The sequence below is a fragment of the Hemicordylus capensis genome, chromosome 6, assembly GCF_027244095.1.
Source record: "Hemicordylus capensis ecotype Gifberg chromosome 6, rHemCap1.1.pri, whole genome shotgun sequence".
Lineage (NCBI taxonomy): Eukaryota > Metazoa > Chordata > Lepidosauria > Squamata > Cordylidae > Hemicordylus > Hemicordylus capensis.
The window spans coordinates 10,855,856-10,878,065 of NC_069662.1; the positions used below are offsets into that span (position 1 = coordinate 10,855,856).

At 43.4% G+C, this 22,210-nt stretch overlaps 1 protein-coding gene across 1 annotated transcript; it reads left to right on the forward strand.

Moving 5' to 3' along the window:
- The first annotated feature begins 3,042 nt into the window (after window positions 1-3,042).
- LOC128328959 (vomeronasal type-2 receptor 26-like) lies at window positions 3,043-19,654 on the forward strand. The gene is made up of 6 exons (XM_053259273.1): window positions 3,043-3,170; window positions 10,136-10,313; window positions 11,951-12,811; window positions 14,602-14,829; window positions 17,752-17,878; window positions 18,753-19,654. Exons 2-6 carry the CDS (start codon window positions 10,284-10,286, stop codon window positions 19,652-19,654), a joined length of 2,148 nt encoding a protein of 715 aa, XP_053115248.1. The 5' UTR covers window positions 3,043-3,170; window positions 10,136-10,283.
- Window positions 19,655-22,210: the final 2,556 nt, after the last annotated feature.

Below are 22,210 nucleotides of genomic sequence, written 5' to 3' on the forward strand. Positions count from 1 at the left end.
CCCAGTCCTCAACCAACCTGCCAGGGCAATTGCATTCCCAGTGGTCAAAGTGGACTGGAGCTCACCCCTGGCCTTCTCAAGGAGAAGAGCAATGGGCAAAGCCTGGCTCAGCATGGCTACCTCAGTAAACAAGCTTTTCGTGGCAGAATAGAATGGCTTGAGTATTGAGACCAGCTTGGAAATGAGCTTCCATTCCGCATGGACCAGTGTGCACACATTCAAGCTACCATGCCTTGGCAAGGTGTGGAGGGCTCCCTCTTGCTCGTGCATGCGTTGGAGCAAGAGAAAGGTGGAGGTCCACTGTGTAGGAAAATCCTGGGGGATCAAGTGTTCAGGCAGGCCCTGCTCAATCTACCTTGAGCAGGTTCCTTGCCTTTTTGCTCCATTGGAAGTGGCCAGCAATCTTGCAGCACTGCTCCAGAAGAGCGGTCGCAGAAACAGCAGGGGCCTGATCTAAACCACCTGTCCTAGCCTGCTGGCGCTTGGACTTCAACAACTCCTTGAGCCCAAGTGCATCCTGCACCAACAGGTTCAAGGTGTGTGCAGCGCAAGCGATGTGCACACTGTAAACCAGCTTAACTGCCTTACTGATGTTGGCTGCATTGTCGGTGACCATGAAGCCTTGGCAGAGGTTTGGCTCCCTGGCCAGCCAACTCCCCACCTGCCAGTCCATGACCACCACCAACTCAATCGACCTGTGTTCTGTGTCCAGATGTCCCCTCACTCCCATGCCCCCACCAGTGTGCTGTCAGGGACATGAAGGCAGTGTGCAGCCTGCTGCAGCTCATCCAGAGATCCACAGTGAAATGCACACTGTTGTTGGTTCAAATTTGAGTTTGGCAAGGCAAACCACAGGTCACTTTTGGCTCAAAAGCATGTTTGCATCATTTTGGACATAATGGTGTTCCAACCTCTGTCCCATTTCATTTCGGTTCCCTGCGTTCCTCTGAATTTGGTTTGGGTCCAACCCAATCTAATTTGACCCTGCAAATATTGGTTCAATGTCCTTTGGGCTCTTCTGAATGTTGGGGTTGGAGTCGCAGTTGGGATTGGGATTGGACCAAGCGTTAAACAATGTTTCAAAGCAACCATGATACTCACTGTGAACCTGGAAGAAAGGTAACCTAACTTCAAAGAATTGCAGCGGAGGGGAATTGATATAAGCTCAGAGAATCATAGGTGAAACCCAGAAATTGGACATTAATGAGTAAAAAGTGGGTTTTTTAAGTTTTTTAAAAAGCAGATGTGCACAGGCAGGCATGCGGACAGATAGAAGGTGAAAGATGGGTTTTGTAAAATTAAACTGTGATTGCTAAAAATAGAAGAAAGATTCCCACTGCCATTTGGAGCTCTGGAAGGCACTGATTTATTACTGAATGTAGTCAGAAAAATCTGATCCAAACTGGGCTGTGCAAGTTCAGATTTGAACCCTGTCAGAACCCTCCAATCTAGGTGAAATCAGATGATTTCTGAGTTGACTGATTCAAATTTGCATATACCTAATATATATATATATAATTATTATTAATAATAATATTTTTTCAGACAGAATGAAACATTTTAACAAACCTACAATGAGTCTATCAGCCAATTCACACGTAACGTGGAACCGAGGATCCAATGGAACCATAGTTCCATCCCCTGCCTACGCTTACCTGTCCATGTTCAGATGAAAAGGACAAAAACTGACCTTTAATAGGAGAGAATGAAAAAAGGAGGGGGAACTGGCTGTGTGGGTTTCCTTCCAGTATGTAGGACAGCTGGAATTAGTTATTTGTAAACAGGTTCAACATTCAACGCATTCCCATCAAACCTGTTCAGTTTGAAGGTTTGGGGTGGAACTGAACCAACCCCTGTTTGGTCCGACACAGGACCGAACACTCCCAACTGTTTGGGGACCTTTTTTGTGTGCAATTGGCCTCTGTGTGGCCTGAGTCATGCAGAGGCCAATTGCAGTCACAGCGGCCTCCAAAATGGCCACCACATCAGAGGGGGAAGGCCCGAACGGGCCGAATCGCAGGGCGAATGGGCCGGTTTCAGCTTCAAGGAAGGCCAGCCTGTGAGGGGGAACCTCTGCGGACCCTCCTGCCACCTCAAAATATCCCCAAAAGGGGGTAGGAAAGAATTTCTTATTTTTTATTTTTAAAAGGGTCTGCGAACCACCCAGACAAAACCAAACGGGGTGGTTCGAAGGGGTGCCAGACCAAACTGGCCTGGTCTAGTTTGAGTCCAGTTCAGATTCGAACCGAACTGGGCCAGCCGTTTCCATGCACACCCCTAGCCCCAATAGCCAATCAGAGAGAGAGAGAGAGAGAGAGACTACAAAGCTATGGTAGGAGCAGCGAAACAAACCTCAGCCTAAGGTTTCAATTTGAGCTTGGGAAGGGAAACCTCAGGTTGCTTTTCTGACAGGACCGGGGTTTCACAATTTTGAATGCACAGAAAAGTCAACCTCAGGCTCCTTTAACTCCAGTTTCTTGTGACATACAAATTATTCCAAAGAAACAAATACTTCTTGTCTTCTTTTAGTGTAGGACATTATAAGAGCAAGTGTCTCTTTCTGTCTCATGGGGGGGGGGGCGCGAAGACTTCTGCTGAAATATACAAAACATGTTTCCTTCAGAGTATACTGAAAAGAGTATTCAGTTCTGAGGAAACAATTACCTTCCTTGCAATTTTCAAATTAACTATGATGACTACTTGTTCTTCTCCTCCAAATCTCACAGGAATTCCAGTGGTCACTTAAGAAACAAGACATAAGGACTCTATAAATATATCTTGTAGTATTCAGGGGTGGTTCTAAAGATGCACAAGTTTGTATCAAGTTATCAACATAACAGCCTTAGTTAGTTTCACATCAGCCCAATGAGTGTCCGTCAGGATAAGCCACTGAGGAACATGAGAATGTGGGGAGAGGTGAACTGCTGCCTAGAAGGGAGATGTTTCATCAGGATTGTGTTGTTCATGGTACTTGTTGTCTTGTGTCTGCCTGCTGTGGCAAGGAGTGCTCCAGCTGCTTCTTGCACTATCTCTGACCCTCTTCCTATTCTTCACAAGTTCCATCAGTCAGGAGACCTCCTCATCGTTGGCATCATTTCTCAGATCTACGTGTTTTCCTCTCAAGCAACTTTTGAAAAGCGCCCCTCTTCTGAACTTTATGATGACGTTCTGTAAGGAGTAGCTCTTTTATTTTTAATTGTATATAATACACCAGATAATAATCTGAGGATGACCAGTCCTACAAATTAGCTTTTCCTTCTGTGTAATGTATGTTTGGCACTGGGATTAGAGGTATTGCATCCTCCCCTTTTTTCAAAGAAAGCCTCCCCTTCTTCTTGTAATAACGCTGCTGCTGAATAATAATAATAATAATAATAATAATAATAATAATAATAATAATATCATCATCCAATTACAAAAAGCAACTTTACGGGGAACAGGCTATATTCTGCAACGATATCTATAATAACAGCAACAACATTGATAATAAAATTCAGCTATCCCAGGTCCTTGGGAAGGACTCGATGCTTGGATAAAACAAACCAGTCAATAACACCTGTCTGACTGTGTAAACAAAAATAATGAATTAATATTCCATGTTCCTCCAGTTTCAATTTTGAAGAATGTCCTGGTTATTTGGGCAATTGAGATTATTTGACCTTCTAATTGGGCAAAGAGGCACCCCCTGTGAAAGTGATGACCCTTTGTATTCAGAAGGGGGAGAAGGGCCCTGTTTGTGTGTGTGTGTTTTATATAATGAGCCCACTTGGACAGGGAGCTATTTCTTCATACTCCTTGATAAGTCTACTGATTTGAGAAATATTTATTGAAAAGTGGCACAGGAATATTGTAAATATTTATATTTGTTTGTTTGTTTGTTTCATATACCACCTGACTCCAATCTAGGAAGTTCACAAAAGCAAATACAATAAAAGCAGAATAAAACAACCACTAAAACAACAATTTAAAACAATCTCAGATTACTAAAAGCCAGGCTAAAAAGATTCACCTTAAGGGTTTGATGTCACAGGCTTGTGACGATCTCTCAGTTGCGCAGGCATGCCTCAAAGTTGGAGGAAGATGCTGGCCCAAACGGATAGGTCCAGAGTCACTCTGGCTCCCACTACCGCTGCGGGAGGGGGGAAGAGGCCACACACCCTGTGGCCACCCCCATTACGCAGTAATGATTTTTTAAGAGGAAGTTTGGGGGACGCGCCCCAGGGGGAACCTTGTGCTGGGGTGTGGCTCGTGGCTGCATGGTCCAGGTGACAAATTACCTGATCATGCAGAAAAAGGTGCTCTCCAAGGTAACTCAGTCCCATGCCATTTAGAGCTTTAAAGGTAATCACCAGCACTTTGTATAACACCCCCAAACCTACTGGTAGCCAATGCAATTGCTTTTAAACTGGCATGATATGTTCTCTCCAAGAAACCCCAGAGACCAATCTAGCCACTGTAATTTTTTGACCAACTGAAGTTTCTGAACCACATACAAAGGCAGCCCCATGTAGAGCACATTGTAGTAGCCAAGACTAGAGGTTACCAGAGCGTGCACCACAGTTCTGAGATAATTATCGCCAAGGAACAGACAAAGCTGTTGTATCAACCAAAGTTGATAGAAAGCACTTCTGGCCACAGCCTCAACCCGAGAAAGCAGAGTGAGGCTTGAGTCCAGAAGCACTCCCAAGCAACGTACCTGTTCATTTGCGGGGAGTGCAACCCCATCCATATTCATTACTAATGATAATGTGGCTGACATGACATTTGGCATATCATGGGCTATTCTAAAATACTGCTGGCACTGCTGTGCAAGAGCACTCCTGACTAATATGACAAATTGAACAACCATGCTTGTATAGTACTATGACCATAGGAAATTATGTGTGTAGCACTGTGCATGTGTCATTGTGTACTTTTGCATAGAGCGTAAGCTTGCTCTTGAACAACAGCACCAGCCACTGGTAGCTGATGAGGGTAGCACAGCAGGGGGGTGGGAGTGAGAGATATCTTTAAATGTCTTAATGGCCAATACCTCTGGCACCTGGGTGCCCTGGGAAGCAGTGGCAGCCCATCCAGCATCCTGTGTGGTGGCTGCCCCACTTACGGGACTTGCCTGGTTGCTACGCAAGCATATTAGACACATTAGAGGAACCATTATGCTTGAGTTCCTCTTCATTGTCAGGGAAACCACTCAAGACACTGAATGTGCATTCAGACAATTTAATGCCATTTAAGCAATGGAATGGGGGTCATTGTGGGAGGGAAACCACAAATGTGGAAGCCCCTTGACCTAACAGTATTTTGGCCTGATAATCCTGGCTTTTGTGCTTCATGCAATTCATGGAGTTCTGTAGGAAACGCAGGCAGCATGTTCGGGATGGTCCCAATTCCTTCCATGCAGCAATGCAGCTGGAATTGTTTCAGGCCATCACAAGTAAATTAAGGTTCAATTAAAAAGTCACATAAGCAGAGGGAAGAGTCACTGCCAAGTTGGAACTCCTTAGAGGTATTTGAGCATTACTTGTGCAGCATCTTCTGCAGTGCTAAATCAAACATAGTTGATATGTTGTTGGGTTTCTGAGGAGGATGCTGTCCCTTCTGACAATACTCCGACGGGCCATGAAGCCAAATAAATATGTCTTGAAAATATGGTGGAGCTGTGATGCAGAAACATTCTTCACATTGATGAAAGATGTGCTCTACCTTGGGAAGCAAACTGATGGACCTCAACAAAATCAAGTGGGCCTGCATCTTTTTCAGCCGTGGAAGGATTGTGGTAAGGGATAACATTTTTCCCAGTGTAGAGCTGACAGAGACTCTCCTCTGAAATATATAGGCACTATGAGACACAACCAACCAGACCTACTAGCTGATGTGACCAGAGGCGTATCTAGGGAAAATAGCGCCTAGGGCAAGCACTGAAATTGTGCCCCCCTCCCAACATCTGACACCCATCTTTCAGATAACTTTACCATAATATCTGCTCAAAAACACAAGTTATGCTTGTTAATGGGCAAATCTTTTAAACTACAAATTATGGGACTACCTACCTTTATAGCATTTAAAGTTTAGGTACAAAGATGCAACACAATATTACACTATTTACTGAAGTGATCTGTCTTGACCACTCTTCAAGCAATGACCATTAAAGAATTGAGTATTTCCTGATGATTAATTACCAGGTGGGAGGAGCTGGTGACCTCAGACTATTAAACCTAGAAATATTCATCCTTAGGAACTACCTTGTTCTGAGATAATTACTCTTAATGCAAATAACACAGAGAAAGATGGGTTTGTTTGAATGATTATTAGAGAATGAGTTAGAAGTGAATTGATGCCAGTATTTTAGTAAATCTGATTGCTACAGTTATTACTTAAATTCCATTCTTGCTATATTTATATGCTATATATTGACTTTATGTAGCATTTTACATTACAGCTGCTATGAAATGTTTTTTTCTGTCACATAGTGGCATGTACTTTAGTGGTGCTATTGGCTTTAGCATTAAATGGGCTTCATATATCATTACAAACACTATATAAAGATAGTGAACACCCTCCACAGCAATAGACATTGTCTGCACTAAAAGAATGCTAAGTGCATTGCTGTACATGTGTTGAAGGTATCTCAAAATTAAACAATGCGGTGTACCTTACATAAGTTTCATGATTGCTTACCTAATTGGGTTATAGAGGAATAATGGGATGTTATAATTGCAAACAAACCAATCATGTTATGGTATCAGCACTTCTATATTTAAACTGAGTAACTATGAAGGAAAGCAATGTGTTACATGGAAGTCCTTGAGATATTCAATATATGTTGCTCTTGAATGATTCCCCCCACCCTGCAAGTCATATAAGTTACAGTGCACTTCCAGCACAATAATGTTTTTCTGCATTACAATACTGAATCCATATTTTAATTGTAATCTATTACAGACCAAGACCAGCAAGACTAAATCTATATAATACTATGCTCTCTTAAAATGTACTGCCCCCGCCGCTTTTGAATAGAGAACTTATCCCCACATTCATTAGCTCTCAACCTTCTAAGATCAAATCACAGTCCAAAACAGAATTCTTCTCAGAATTCTTCTTTTTTTAATTGGTTTCAGAATTTCTTATCACTGCATAAATATATAAACTGAGTTCATTACTTCATGATCAATATTTGCCTGCTCTGTCAGAATAGAGCACACTGCACTCACTGTACTACTCAACATTACAGTATAAATTCATAAATAAAAAACAACTATTAAAGGTGGACCTCTAATATTCTGGGGATCTCTAAAAACATGAAAGCAGTCATCACTCATCAGCAAGGCCCCTGGGAAGAAGTCCCCTGGGAGTGTCCCTAGAAACTCTTGGTAAAGCTTGGCAGCGGGAAACGGGGCGTTTTCCCGGGGGGGGGGAGTCAAAGGTGCCAATGTGTTGGTGTGTGTGTGGGAGGAGATGGGACTCCTTTGCCTGCCGAAGGCTGGTGGGGGGAGGGCTTGCCTTGGGCTCGAGAAGAGCCGAAGAAGAGAAGCGCCAAGAAGAGAAGGCCACTGCTGGGGACGAAGTGCGTCTTTGAGGGAGGGAGACCTGGCATATTCCGGGCTGCTCAACAAAAGTAGTGTGCCTGAGAGTGAGGGGGAGCTGGCAGTGCCGTGGCCTGCAGCTGCTGTCGTCCATGCGTCTCCTCCTCCTCCACCCCGCCCATTGTAGTTAAGGCCTGGAGAGGGGGCGCAATGCAAACCGCGGCAGTGCCGGCTCCCTCACTCTCGGGCACACATGACTCGAGGAGAGGGAAGCTTCTCGCTGCTGCACTGGCCTGCCCAGAATCACCCAGGCTTCCCTCCCTCAGAGAGGTCCTGAGCGGTGTGCAGTCCTGAGCAGGTAGCCTTAGCTGGGCTGCGGCTTGAGCCAAAGCCAATCCCCCGCGCCCAGGCCAGCCTTCACAGCCAAGCGCCGGGCTGCAGCAGGGAGCAAGTGTGGCGGGCAGAGAGGAATCTCATCTCCTTCCGCACACACACCACAACGCACAGACTGGCGCCCTTGACTCGCGTACCCCCCCTGCCCAGGAAAAGCCGCCACCAAGTTTCCCGCTGCCGAACTTTGCCAAGAACTTCTAGGGACATCCCCCACAAGGAGGGCAGCCCGGCCAGAGGCACCAAGAGTGAGACACCCCCAACCATTTTCCTCAACCACCCTCCTCCCCCCCAAATTAAAATAATAAAACTTTTTTTAAAAAAAAAACCCAACAACTAACGAACTACAACATGTCACACACCCTGACCCGCTCAGTCTAGGGGGAAAGAGAAGCAGGACAGGCTCTCTGCCGCCGCCACCTCCTCAACTCGGGTTGAGGGAGGTGGTGTGTGCCGCCAGCCGCCGCCCCGCCCTGCCCCCCCCCCCAAGACACTCCCCTGAGAGCCCCGAGAAGAAGAAGTTAAGCAGCTCAACTCAAGCAGCCACCCAAACGTTTTCCGACCTCAATCCTCCAGCGACAATGATGTTGGCCAGCAGCAAGCTAGGCAGCGGGGCGCGATGATCCTCCATGCTGCATGCATGCATGGAGCAGCTCAAAGCAGAGAAAAAAGCCGGCATTCACTCAGCAGAGTGTGCTGTGCACGTTATGACGCACCGGGGGCAGAGACCTCGCACTGCACAAGCGCAAATGCAGGATGTGCTAAAAGGTCCAGCATCCGGCCAATGAGCAACAGGCAGCAGCATGGCGCCCAGAGCCGAGACGTGGCAGCTCTGGGGTGCCGTGAAAGCTAAAATTTTGTGGAGGCAGGTGGGAGCATGGGGGGCGGGGCAGTCAGTGGCATTTTGGTGCCCTCCATCAAGTTGCGCCTAGGGCATGTGCCTGCCTTCCCCACCCTGATTACGTGTCTGTATGTGACCTCATTTAGAGAGCGATTGAATGTCATCAGATTTTGGCATGGAAGGACAGGAGATATTGGTATTGTATTATTATTATTATTATTATTACATTTATATTCCGCTCTTCCTCCAAGGAGCCCAGAGCGGTGTACTACATACTTGAGTTTCTCTTTCACAACAACCCTGTGAAGTAGTTTAGGCTGAGAGAGACGTAGCTGGCCCAGAGTCACCCAGCTAGTTTCATGGCTGAATGGGGATTTGAACTCGGGTCTCCCTGGTCTTAGTCCAGCACTCTAACCACTACACCACTCTGGCTCTTGAAGTGTGGTGCTCAAAGAGAGCTGACAGGAAGAAAAAAATTAGATTTGGCAGCTTTGGGAGTATGGTTTGTAGAATGCACTTGACCGTACATTTTTGATTGGCTTTAGGTCAGTCACACTGTATTTTTACAACTGTTGGTTCTGAAAGGTCCTTTTGAATCAGCAAGCAACTCATGTTCTCAGTCAGTTATGCAGTAACCATGACGGGTTGAGGGTTCCCTGAAACAAAATAAACAATGATTGTGGGTTATGTACTTGGGAAAAATTGTGGAGGCACCTAAAATGACCAATGGGACTACTCTAAGGCCCTATTATGAATAGAATTTCATGTCTCAGGTTCAGATTTAGGATGGTGCTTCTTTCCTAACTAGCAGAAGTGACACATTCTGAATCTTGTGTGTGTGAGTGTGGGGAGGGGGAGAGAGAGAAAGCGAGAGCAATCATACATGCTACCCAAACTAGAATCCTTCACAACAATTCCAGTGTGGAATTGAAATCTGTGAATCCCCTCCTTCAGTGGTGTGTACTAATTTCCCCCCCACAGCAGGCCATGTAGTTTTTAATGTGAAATACCTATTGTTATTGTTATTTTATTAATTCATTAAATTTCTATCTTGCCTAACTCAGAGCCACTAGAGAGGTCACAATAATAGAAACAAGACAGATAAGCTAGGAAAAACAATTGAAAATTAATACAATTCAAAATGATTAAGAGTCACTGAAAAAAAGGCTGAAATTTGTCTTTAGGGCTTTTTTATTTAGCACCCAAATACAGAACTGAACTATAGCAAGTATCATCTTCTGAAGCAGATGTCCTCCTCTCCTTACAGAGCATTGACTCAGAATTATCAGCACATATTGGCTTTGGTATTTGCTATCAAGGAGATCAATGACAATCCTGAGATCATATCCAACATCACCCTCGGCTTCGACATCTATAATAGCCATTTTATCCGAAGGTGGACCGTACATGCTTCACTGGAACTTGTCTCCACAAAGAACAGATTCATCCCAAACTACAAATGTGACATCCAGAGCAATCCTTTAGCAGTAATTGGGGGACCCAACTCTGACGTCTCTCTCCCCATAGCAATGAATCTCTGCATCTACAAGATTCCACAGGTAAGAAGGGTGCCTAGAAAATGGGGATTTAGAAGAAGATTTACAAATGTATGTATTTGTGTTGCATTTATATAACACCCTTTGTGTTGCATTTATATAACACCCTTCATCCTGGAACCCATTTCTCTCTTCCTATTTTATTGGGTAACAGCTTCTTGAATATGGTATAGAGTCTTCTTCTAACAGGACAATGCATTACAAATTATATTGGCCCAAAAATGCCACTATATTTAAAGGAGCTGTTGCTTCCACATTCTACCCTTATTCAGTAATCCAAATACCTCTGGCTTAAGACAAAAGTTTTGTTGCTTTACATTTTTGATTGATTGATTGATTGATTGATTAAGTGCCATCAAGTAAGTGTTGACTCTTTGCGACCATATATGTAGATTCTCTCCATGATGATTTGTCCTCAACTTGGCCATGAAGGTCTCTCAGTGGTGCAATCATTGCTGTCATGATCAAGTCCATCCTCCTTGCTGCTGTTCGTCCTCTTCTTCTCTTTCCTTCAACTTATTCCTTTTCCACCTTTACTTGTTCTGAAGATGTTCATTGATTTCTATGCCATATAAGTCAGAAATACTTTGTACAGTCTTCTATATTATGCTGGTTTTAATAAACGAGGCAAACCTGGTCAAAAAGAGAACATGACAAATGTGAACCAGTGTGATTGTAAAGGGATTTGTGTTAGGTTATATTTGTAATTTCCCATTGGGAAAACTCCATTCAGTGCAGACTGATGTGGCCTGAATTACTGGTAGCAATTAATCATGAGATTGATCTTGTGATTGGGATGAATGGCTGAAGGAAATTATGAGGCCTGTGCTTGGAAGGTCTGAAAAAGCTGAATTCAGTCATAGGGATCAGTATAAAACAGATGCAAACGAAAACCGTGAATATAGGCATGCCCCTATACAAATCTACGTATCAGCCACAGATGTAATGCAGTTTATGTTTCTGTTCTGCACAGCTGACAAAGGTTATTGTAGAGCTACAAAAGGTATAGAAAAGGGCAACCAAGGTGATCAGGAGGCTGGAGAAGGTTTCTTATGTGGAAAAGCTAATATATAGGGGGCTTTTTAATCAGAAGAACTTCCGAAGGGGGATATGATGCAATCTGCAAATGACTACTAGTCATGCTGGCTGTGTTCAATTTCAGAAGCCTTGTACTTCAGAATACCAGTTTCAGGTAAGCAGCAGCAGCCTACATGTCCAGCTTCGGTACTTCAGAATTATCTCTTTTGTTTTTAAGTGAAACGTGGTGCTGCAGTAGATGGATCTTTGACTGTTATGACTACTATTGTGACTTATAAAGAACTCAGGGAAGGGAGAAGTGATTTCTGCTTCTTTCCCCTCTTCACAGCCAGGAACGCATTCCTAAGGGTCACACATCCCTCAGGGTATTATTTCTGGCAATACATAGAGCTTTTGGAGGGAGGGGAGACAATCAAGACCTTCTGCCCTCTTCTCCTGAGATACAGAACCAAGCTTAAATGCAGCTAGCCAAATGTCTTACGTCTGACCTTTTACCACGGAAGATCTACAGTCAAGATTACAATTTGTAAAGTATATTTGTACAAACTCAAATCCAGCTTTTATATGAAAAATCTCTTCTCCTTTCCTTTTTTAAAAAATAGCTCATATATGGCTGCACTCAAATAATGAAAAATGACATGCAAGCTTATTTCCTCTACTGGATGTTTCCAAAAGGAGCTCTTCAGTATGAAGGGATCATCAAATTACTCCTGCATTTTGAGTGGACATGGATTGGGGTTATTTATTTATCTGATGACAATGGAGAGAGATTTGTACAGGATACGTTGCACATGTTTCCTGAGAGAGGCATCTGCTTTGACTTCATAGAAACATTACCAGGATTAGCTTTTTCCAATGATATCTATGAAACAGTGGAGGAGATAAGAACAAAAATGAAAACGCTTTCAGGAAGCACTGCCAATGCATTGGTCATATATGGTGAAATAGAGACCATGTTGGTTTTCATACTAATACACAACTTTGCAGACTTGGTGGATATGCCAGTTAAGACAAGAGGTAAAGTCTGGATTATGATTGCTCAGATGGAGTTCACATCACTTGGGTTTCAAAGAACTGTGGATATCCACTCCCTCCATGGGGCTCTTTCCTTTGCATTGCACTCAAAAGAGGTTTTAGGATTCCGGCAATTTCTTCAGATGAGAAACCCCACCTCGGACAAAGATGATGGCTTTCTCAGGGTCTTTTGGGAAGATGCATTTAATTGCCATTTCCCCAACTCTATTGCAGATGAGAAGGTTGAGGAAATCTGCACTGGGGAGGAGATGTTGGAGACTCTTCCTGGATCTGTTTTTGAAATGAGCATGACCAGTCACAGCTATAGTGTCTACAATGCTGTCTATACTGTGGCATATGCTTTGCATGCCATGCAATCATCTAAATCTAAACAGAGAGGAAGGATGGATGCAGGTAGACTGAAGATTCTGTATCATCTGCCATGGCAGGTAATCCCTGAACTGTATCTGTGAGAGGAAGAAGAGAATCTAGACTCTGTATAAAATATTCTTGGAAAAGCTTAGTCAGCATTGATTTACTGTTCTAGGACTATTGTTGCCTCCATGGGGATTCTTTCTCTCAGCTGAATCTACTCACCTGACTATATCAACCAGGAGGTCTGTGTTCCACATGCCAACACCTACTGAGACTGTTTGTCAAAAGTACAGAGGATACGGCCTTCTCAGTTATTGCCCCCAGGCTGTAGAACTGTGGAACTATCAGATGCGGCCAGCATGACTCCCTCTCTCCCAGCTTTGAAGAGGAAAGTAAAGACTGCCCTTTTTATTCAGGCTTTTGAAAAATGACCTTTCCTGGCTTTTAAAAAATATATATTTGTAGCTACTGTTTGTTCTGTTTTCATTTTTTATTGTGTTTTATTATATTATCTTCTGTTTATGTTTTATTTATTGCATTTTATTGTTTTCTCTTGTTAACTGACCTGAGGTCTTATGAAGAAGGGTAGCATATAAATATAAATGTAATCAAACTATTTCTACAGCTGGTTAACTGATACAACTGCTTTAGTGAATTTATTATGGATGGCATAAGTATAACTTAGAATTTCGAGTCTTCTAGAATAATTATACTCATATTTAAGTAGTCATATGTGTGTTGTGACTATTTAAAAGGGACATCCAAGCATCCAAAAGCATAATAAATCAACTATTCATTGACATTGTCAATTGGCTAGGTCAAAAGGCCCTGCCTTTCTAAGCAATAAGGGGAGGAGATGATAGATGTTCTGTTCACAGATTTTTCATTAATCCATATTAGTTGTATTTCTCATATACATAGGCTTATATTTGGCCACCCTTAGCCAAACCTTAGTTAGGTATGGAAGCTGTACATAATATGAGCAGCCCAAGAAACCTTTCTGGTAAATATTTCCACTTCTTTGTGCTGAGAAATATTCACAGAGAGCTGGAAGTTAGGTAAGTAGACCGAATAACATTTAATTGGGGTGCTTGTGGCTACAAGATTGCTGCTGCACAAAGAAGAGCAGTGCAATAGGAAAACAGCTAAACCACAGACATTAGAGATGTGGACAAAGTGAATTTTTTGATTCATTTCAAATTTGAATCCAATTCCAAAATGTTGTTTCAAGTTTTAAGCCACTGGTCCAAAAGTTTAAACTGAATTTGAATCGAATTTAGATTGATTCAATCTGCTTTTGGTGCCAACTGCCTCATGACTTGGTCTACCCAGCTGATGCCCTGGTTCAGTAGCCAACCCTTCTTGCTGCCTGCTTTGGGTTAAAAGGGGAAAGTAGGCAGAACACCAAGGGGATGAACTAGATAAGAAAAAAATCATGGAAATCATGGCAGAATCCTCCTTCACTGCCCCAGATCTATTGAAAAGACAAATGTGTTTTTCTGAATTGAAAAGTTCACTGTCGCAGTGAAAGCAAATTGTACTAGGAGGTTTGAATTACTAGGAGATTTGAAGTACACCAGTTTCCAGACTTTTAGTAGACACATGAAAGAAATTTTGGATGTTTTCATGTGAGCCTTAGCTGGGTATCTCATTCTGCTTGTTTTTCTTTGTAAATTGCCATGACCTTTTATGGCCAGTAGTGGTGATAGTGATGATGACAGAAGCTACAGCATTCTTTGTAGAACTATTACCTTAAGGCTGCATTAAATTTCTAATCATGACCACTAACAACATCCCTTAATGTATATTTTACATGTTTATGTGCATCCTAACAAATTCTTCCTTTTCTGCACCTCCAATACAGCTCCATCACTTTCTGAGCAGTGGATCATTTAACAACAGTGCTGGAGAAAAGGTTTCCTTTGATGAAAATGGGGAATTAGTTGCTGGGTTGGATATCATCAACTGGGTCACATTCCCAAACCAGTCTTTCCGTAGAGTCCGAGTGGGAAAGATAGAACCAGATAGTGCCAAAGGCCAGGTGCTGACAATTCATGAAGATGACATTCAGTGGCCCAGCAGATTTAACCAGGTAGGATCTGTGTATATTTGAAGATGTCTCCATTCATTTCCACAGTGGGCCACTGCTACCAGCACTAATTTCTTGTGTTCCAAATGATGAGATACTGGATGAAAACTTGAAGTTCTGGACAGAGATTTAGTTGTCCAAGATTTTTTTCTAGGCTGAAAATCAACATTCAGCATCTTTAAGTGGTGCTGGGATCTTCAGACAGTGAAGGTCGATTCTTAGTGTGAGGATACTAAATGTTTAAGAAGGTAGGACTCGAAAGATTATTGCCAAGTGACTCAGAAACCTCTCAGTTAGACTTGAACTGGCAAACAATGCAGACCTAGCATCTCTCCACCATGAGAGTGGCAAAGTCTGCTTATTTCTGTTCTCATCACTCTCAATCCCATCTGGCGGCATTATTTTGGATCACCCATACTCTTTGGGGGAAATGGGAGCAGGAAGATGGGCTGCTGTGACTTCTTTGCCAAATTCTTTGCCGATGAGGTCGCTCATCTCTGCTCTGACTCTGATTGTGCTATGTCCATTGAAGTGATGGAGGTAATATCTTGTTATGTCATTTAGGATAAATTTGAGCTTGTGGAGGCTGATGATGTGGGTAGGGGTCTCTGTGGTATGAGTACATCATCTGGTTTGCTTGAGCCTTGCCCCTCCTGGTTGATTTGTTCGACTGAGTTGGGCGGGCAGGGGAGATCCTGGGTCCAGGAGTTAGTGAATTCATCTCTCAGGGAGGAAGACATTCCTCGCTTTGAAATAAGCAGTGGTCCGTCCGCTCCTGAAGTCTTCTTCCCTCTACCCAGAGATATTAGATAATTTCAGACCTCTCTCCAACCTTCCCTTTTTGGGGAATGTTTTGGAGTATTTTGTTGCTGCTCAGCTACAGAGAATCCTAGATGAAAAATTTCTCCAGTTAGTATGCTTCCGTTAGGATCCTTCCGCGTAAATCTCGCCATAGCCGCAGTTCCAACAGCCAAATATTTCTGATAAAACATACACAAAAGAAAAACAACTAAAGCAAGTCAACTTTCAAATAAGATTAACATACTCAGACCCATTCCGGTAAAATCTTCTAAATTTATCTTAAACACCACTTAATAGTCCCTCCCCATACCAACTTCCCCTCCCTATATTTAACAAGAAGTATCAAGATTGCAAGATCAACATTCAGTAAAAGCAAGAGTAATAAAGAGTAATAAATCTTCATCACTCCAGTTCAGCTGAGTAGCAAGTTTAGGATTTTTTCAGGGTAAAGTCAGAGTCTCAGTACGCAATGTGGATTGAAATTAAGCCATTATTTTATTGGTATTTAAAGTGCATTGAGGCATATTTAAAGTTACATACTTAAGACATATTTGAGACATATATTTGAGATACATTCAAAATTTAAAATTACATATCTATTTTAGAGTTCTTATTAGCAGGATTGAATTCATGAATTTCATTTAGATTCCTTCATCTGTTATTTATAGCATTGAAATTCAAGTGGGAAGATAGCTGTAACTGAACTTTATAGCATTTTGCTGGTGAAGTCTGCTGCAGAGGTTCTTGTTTTAAGCCTGTAATACCCTTGTTTGATAGAACTAGGATTTTAAAATTCACTGAGCTAATTTTTATTTATTTTTTTGCTAGGTTCATGGATGCTTTTCGATCATGTTAGATTCTATCTGTCCATCAGCTTAATATAATCATATTATAATATTCTATATTATATTCATAATATAGGATATAAAATATATAAGATTATTAAATGACGGCATATACCATTTATGATTTTGTATGGAACTTTTGTATTCTCATTTAATGAAGCTGCAACAGAAAAGTTTAAAAGATCTATGACGTTTTAGAATTCTCCTTTTGATTTACTATTGGAAAATAATACATAATAAAACATATTTTATTAAACAAATGAATTATAAGATTCAAGTAATTCACCAAATGAAAGTTTTTGAATAAATTTTAGGTTTTCTTATTTTTATTTATACAGGTTTTAAATCAGACAAAGGACAAAATTGGAGTGAGGGAACTCATACTCTCTCCTATAGAATATAGAAACTAATCATTAATATTTAACAACACTTTTGAGGTTGTGGGTGGGCTTGCGGGGGAAGCCCATACTTCAGACCACAGAGGATGTCCAGTTCTGTGCTTTAATTATTTACATTACTTATATTTTGTATGTCATGGCTGGGTTGGTTCTCTTGTCTATAGACTGCTCGAAAGTATGATGATCAATTAGGTTGGGGAGTATTTTTCCTTGAGGGGTTCAAGATGCTTTATTGATGGCTATTGATGCCTAGTCTTAGATCTTTTAGACACAATTAATATTATTGCATTCTTCTTATGTCTTGTTTTTGATGGGCAAGATCTTGTATGTAAACTTGTATGCTTTGGTTGGACGCTCAGAGATTTAACCTTTCTGTTTCTACATATAAGACTAATAAAAGCATTAAAAAATGGGGGGAGGTGATAATTGCTGCAAAAGGTCAATGCACTGGAACTCCAGCTCCAACAGGTTAAATCCTCACAAAGCAAGAGCTCCCTGAATGGCCTGCCAATTTGTTGTCCCATCAAGAATGCATTTTCACAGATATTCCTGTTTATGGAGGCCAAATGCAATGTTTTCAGGTTCAATGAAGGCCAGAACTGCCCTAGAATTTGGGGTTGGGTGTCAACATGCTAAGACATTTGATCAAAAGGTAAGTGACCCACTCTGAAATAGCTGGGGGAAACTAACCTCATTGGCCAGTCTGAACACAATTGTTTCATTGGCCAGAGTGTCTATTAACCCTCCTGTCCTCTCCCCTGAGAGGACAAGCTGAGCTTGTGTACCAGCAATGCCGAGGAAAGGGCGTAGAGTGAGATTATGAACCTTTGTGATTTCAACTGCCCAAACATAAAACACTGCCCTCTTTCATGTATGGACAGGCACGGCCTCTGTCTCTGTGTAATGACCACTGCCATCCTGGCTATAGTAGGACAAAGGCAGAAGGGAAGCCATTTTGCTGCTATGATTGCTTTCCATGCCCAGAAGGGAAAATTTCCAACCGAAAAGGTAAGAGATGTCCTGTAAAATTGCGATAGAATATAGGGACTATGATCCAGCCTGCTTCAAGCACAGTTGATTAGGCTCATAGATCCCTTCTGCTTGAAAATGTGTTGGCAATTCAGCAGTGACTATTTCTGGGAGGAAAAAAGAATCAGATATAAGAACAATCTTTTTGTCCTTTATGCTAAAACACCTTAACAGAAAGAAAGAAAAAATGACAGCCAAGCTTTAATCTCCCTTTTTAAAAAAAACAACAATCCATGAAATCTCAATTTTTTTTCTGTTCCCCTTCTGGCTGCCATTACTTTGTCTTCATGTACCCTCCTGAATGAGGAGCATGCTGGGGGCGGGATCCAAGTCTAGACAAATGGTACATGAGCCAGGGACGATGGTTGAAGAAAAAATACCCCCAAGAGAGGGCAATGGAAAGAGAGGAACCTCATATAGGAAAAGGTGGGAGCAAGGGGAGGGGCCAGGAAGTCAAGGTGTGGTATAGCAGAGTCAATGATGAGGTGGCTGTAGCCAGACTATGGATGAAGTCAGAGAGACAAACAGAGGCTGAAAGAAAGAAAGGAAGCAACTTTGAGAGGTAAAGGCTTAGGGTGCTGGAACCCCTTCAATTCCATTCTGAAGCTCAGCTAAACCCCAAATCAAAATATTAAAGGCTGAGAGAGAGGCCTTGTGTTACAAAACCCACACTCTGTGATAAAACTGAGTTTCTCTTGATGATTTTGGACATAAGAGGTAGATCTCTATGGAAAGCAAAATATTTCCATGCAGTAATGGGGAACATTAGATGCAGAACTAAAATGCTCAGATTATATTACAATGCACTGTACATTCCACTGCCATGCATAAAGAACAACATATTCTTTTTCAGACATGGACAACTGCATCCAATGTGCAGAAGATCATCATCCAAGCAATGGGCAGGATTTTTGTATTCCCAAGGCCATCAACTTTCTGACTCATGAAGAAGCTTTGGGGGTCAGTATGTGCATTTTGGCTCTGTCCTTTACTTTCATCACAGCTTTTGTGCTGACGATCTTCATTAAGCACAAGGACACTCCCATTGTCAAAGCCAACAACCGCAGCCTCACCTACACTCTCCTCATCTCCCTCCTTCTCTCCTCCCTTTGTGCTTTGCTTTTCATTGGCAAGCCTGAGAGGATCACATGTCTCCTTCGACAAGCTGCTTTTGCCATCATCTTCTCTGTGGCAGTTTCTTGCATCTTGGCCAAAACCGCCATTGTGGTTCTGGCTTTCATGGCCACCAAGCCAGAGTCCAGCATGAGGAAGTGGGTGGGGAAAAGGTTGGCCTACCCCATCGTTCTTTGCTGCTCTCTCATTCAAACCACCATTTGTACAGTGTGGCTGGCAACTTCCCCACCATTCCCAGATTTAGACATGACCTCCATGGCTAAAGAAATGACCCTGGAATGTAATGAAGGCTCCACTGCCATGTTTTATTCTGTGCTGAGCTTCCTGGGCTTCCTGGCTACAGTGAGCTTCATTTTGGCTTTCTTGGCCAGGAAGTTACCTGATAGTTTTAACGAAGCCAAGTTTATCACCTTCAGCATGTTGGTCTTTTGCAGCGTTTGGTTATCCTTTCTTCCAGCCTACTTGAGCACAAGGGGAAAATATATGGTAGCTGTGGAAATATTCTCTATTTTGGCCTCCAGTGCTGCTTTACTCTCTTGTATCTTTTTCCCAAAATGTTTTGTAATTTTGCTGAGGCCTGATTTGAACCAAAGGAAGGAGCTGATAAGAAGAAAGAACTAAAGATTCTATGGTCCTGATCCAACCAAAACTATCCATAAGGAGGTCCTGTTGTAAACTATAGCTGTGAATTCAATTGTAACTTCCCTACTTCATTGTTTCCAATGCATTTTAATTAACTTATTTGCAGTGGGAACAGGGCCTCTGGTTATTGCCATAGGCACTTGAGTCTTTACTTCTTTGATTGGGTAAAAAAAAAAAATTTCAATGTATTGCAAACTGTGGCATTAATCTAGGAGTGAGTCTATGTCAATTCCTTCTATTTATGCTCATCTGTTGCCACACTGATGGAGGGTGCCCCTTTTGCTGGTCAATCTATTGAAGGTGTACAGTGACAGGGGGGGAAATTAATTGATTCTTGCCTTGCCACATAATCTGACATAGAAATGAAATCTGTCTTTAGATTTATTTAAATCTCTTAAATTTATTTCTATAAGAAATACATTTATTTCTCTAAGAAATAATTGCTAATCCCATTTGTCGCAACTCTCACAAGAGTTCACAGGCAGCTGCCCAGATAGAGATGGTGACAGTGGAGAAAACAGCGATGGCAGCCAGGGACAGACCAGAGGAGGCAGCAGGAAGAAGCAGCAGCCTGCCAGAGGGAGAAAGTGGTGGCCGTCCAGTGTTCAAAAGTGGCAGCGGGAGAAGGCAACGGGGGTCCGAGAAGTGGGGGGGGGATAGAAAGTGGTGGCGGGGGGAGAAGGCAGTGAGGGAGAAGGTGGCCGGGGGCCAGAGAATGCATGGAACAGTGGAGGTGCCTGAGGAGGAGGTGGGCCAAGTGATGGAGCAAGCCAGAGCATGGCGGAGCAGGGTGGCTGCTTCATTAAATGCAGACCCTCAAAAAGGGACACACTCTGCTACCTCCTTGAGGTAATGATGCTCGCAATGGCAGCCACAGCAGCTCCCTTTGTTCAGGGATGGCTTCTAGAGCAACCCCCTTCCCACGTGCCCCAATCAGCCACTCACTTCTTGCTGCTGAGTTCCAGAGGCAATACGGCCTCTCAAAAGGGTACCTCGATGGCAGGTCACTGACTTGCAGCAGCAGGAAAGCATAGCCGAAGAGGATTGGTGGGCAATGGAGCTGGGGGACCTCCACCTCCATCCCCCTCCATGTGGAGCAGAAGCCTCGGGTCCCTGTTGGAGAGGCCGTGCATGCTGCAGCTGTTCTCTAGGGTTCCCTGTTCCCACTGTTCCCTCCCGGTTGCCACTGTTGGGGGTGCAGTGGAAAGCCATGGGGGGCATCTGAAGATGGGGAGGGGGCAAGAAAAAGTATGAGCTGGAGGATATGGGAAGAGAAGGAGGATGGGGGAGAGGAAAGGAGAGAGAGAGAAAGGGAGGGGAAAAGAGGGAGGCAGATGGGTGGAGAAAGAGAAAAAGATAGAAAAGGGAGGGGAAGGGCAAGAGAGAAAGGAAGAAGGGAAGAGAGAGAGAGAAAAAGAGAGGGAGGGAAGGAGAAAGGAGGGGAAAGGGAAAGAAAGGGAAGGGGAGATAGGTAGGTAGGTAGGTAGATAGATAGATAGATAGATAGATAGATAGATAGATAGATAGATAGATAGATAGATAGATAGCCTTCAGACTATGTGAAAGTTTGAGTCACATTGACATTCATCATTTTCATTTTGGCATCAGTTCAAAATAGTCAATGAAAACCATTCTTTCACATTGAAGGGAACAAGCACACCCTCTGTGACAGGGTGCTCCGTGTGTGTGTGTGTGTGTGTGTGTGTGTGTGTGTGTGTGTGTGTGTGAAATTCAATGTAAGCATGCCATATATGGCACATAGCATCCCAGGAACGTTCCTGAGCCCTCCACGACCAGTTCAGTGTAGCCCAGCAGGGGGAGGTTGGCCTTCAAGAAGACAAGCTGCTTGACCAACTCTGCATCCAGCACAGAGGTGTCAACACATCCTCGGCCATGGAGGACAACATCTCGCTCGAGACTCTGGTTGGTGGGCATGAGAGGAACCGGATAGCAATGGTCTGGCCAGACTTGGCAATGCATTGCCCCCCAGTGGAATGGCTCCATCTCCTGGTCTTCCACCACCTCCTGCAGGTACTGCAGAACAGTCTGCTCAGCATGACTGCAGCGAAGGGCAGGATCCTCTCACCCCGCTGGCAAGATACGAGCAAATCCCTTTTTAAACCATGGCGTGATGGTATGCAGATGGAATGCTGGCTGCTCTGCTGGTGTCACTGCCAGAGAAACCATGCTGCTGGACTGGGAAGAGGTGCTCATGGAAGTGCTGCTGGGCCCACTGACAGGCTGAGACCCAGCCCCCTCCCCCTGGTCATCTGCATCACCTACACCAAGTATCCTATACCCTTCACACCTGATGTGTTCAACCAGGAGGTCCCTCTACCTGGGCCGCTGGCCAGGGGCACAGTGCTGCCCTTCATCCTTGCATCACAGATGCATGCCAGGACATCCCATGCAAATGCACCCAAGGGTGTCTTCAGCCACTCCACTGCCCTAGTCCTCAATTGACCTGCCAGGGCAATTGTGTCTCCAGTGGTCAGAGTGGACTGGAGCTCACCCACGGCCTTCTCGAGGAGAAAA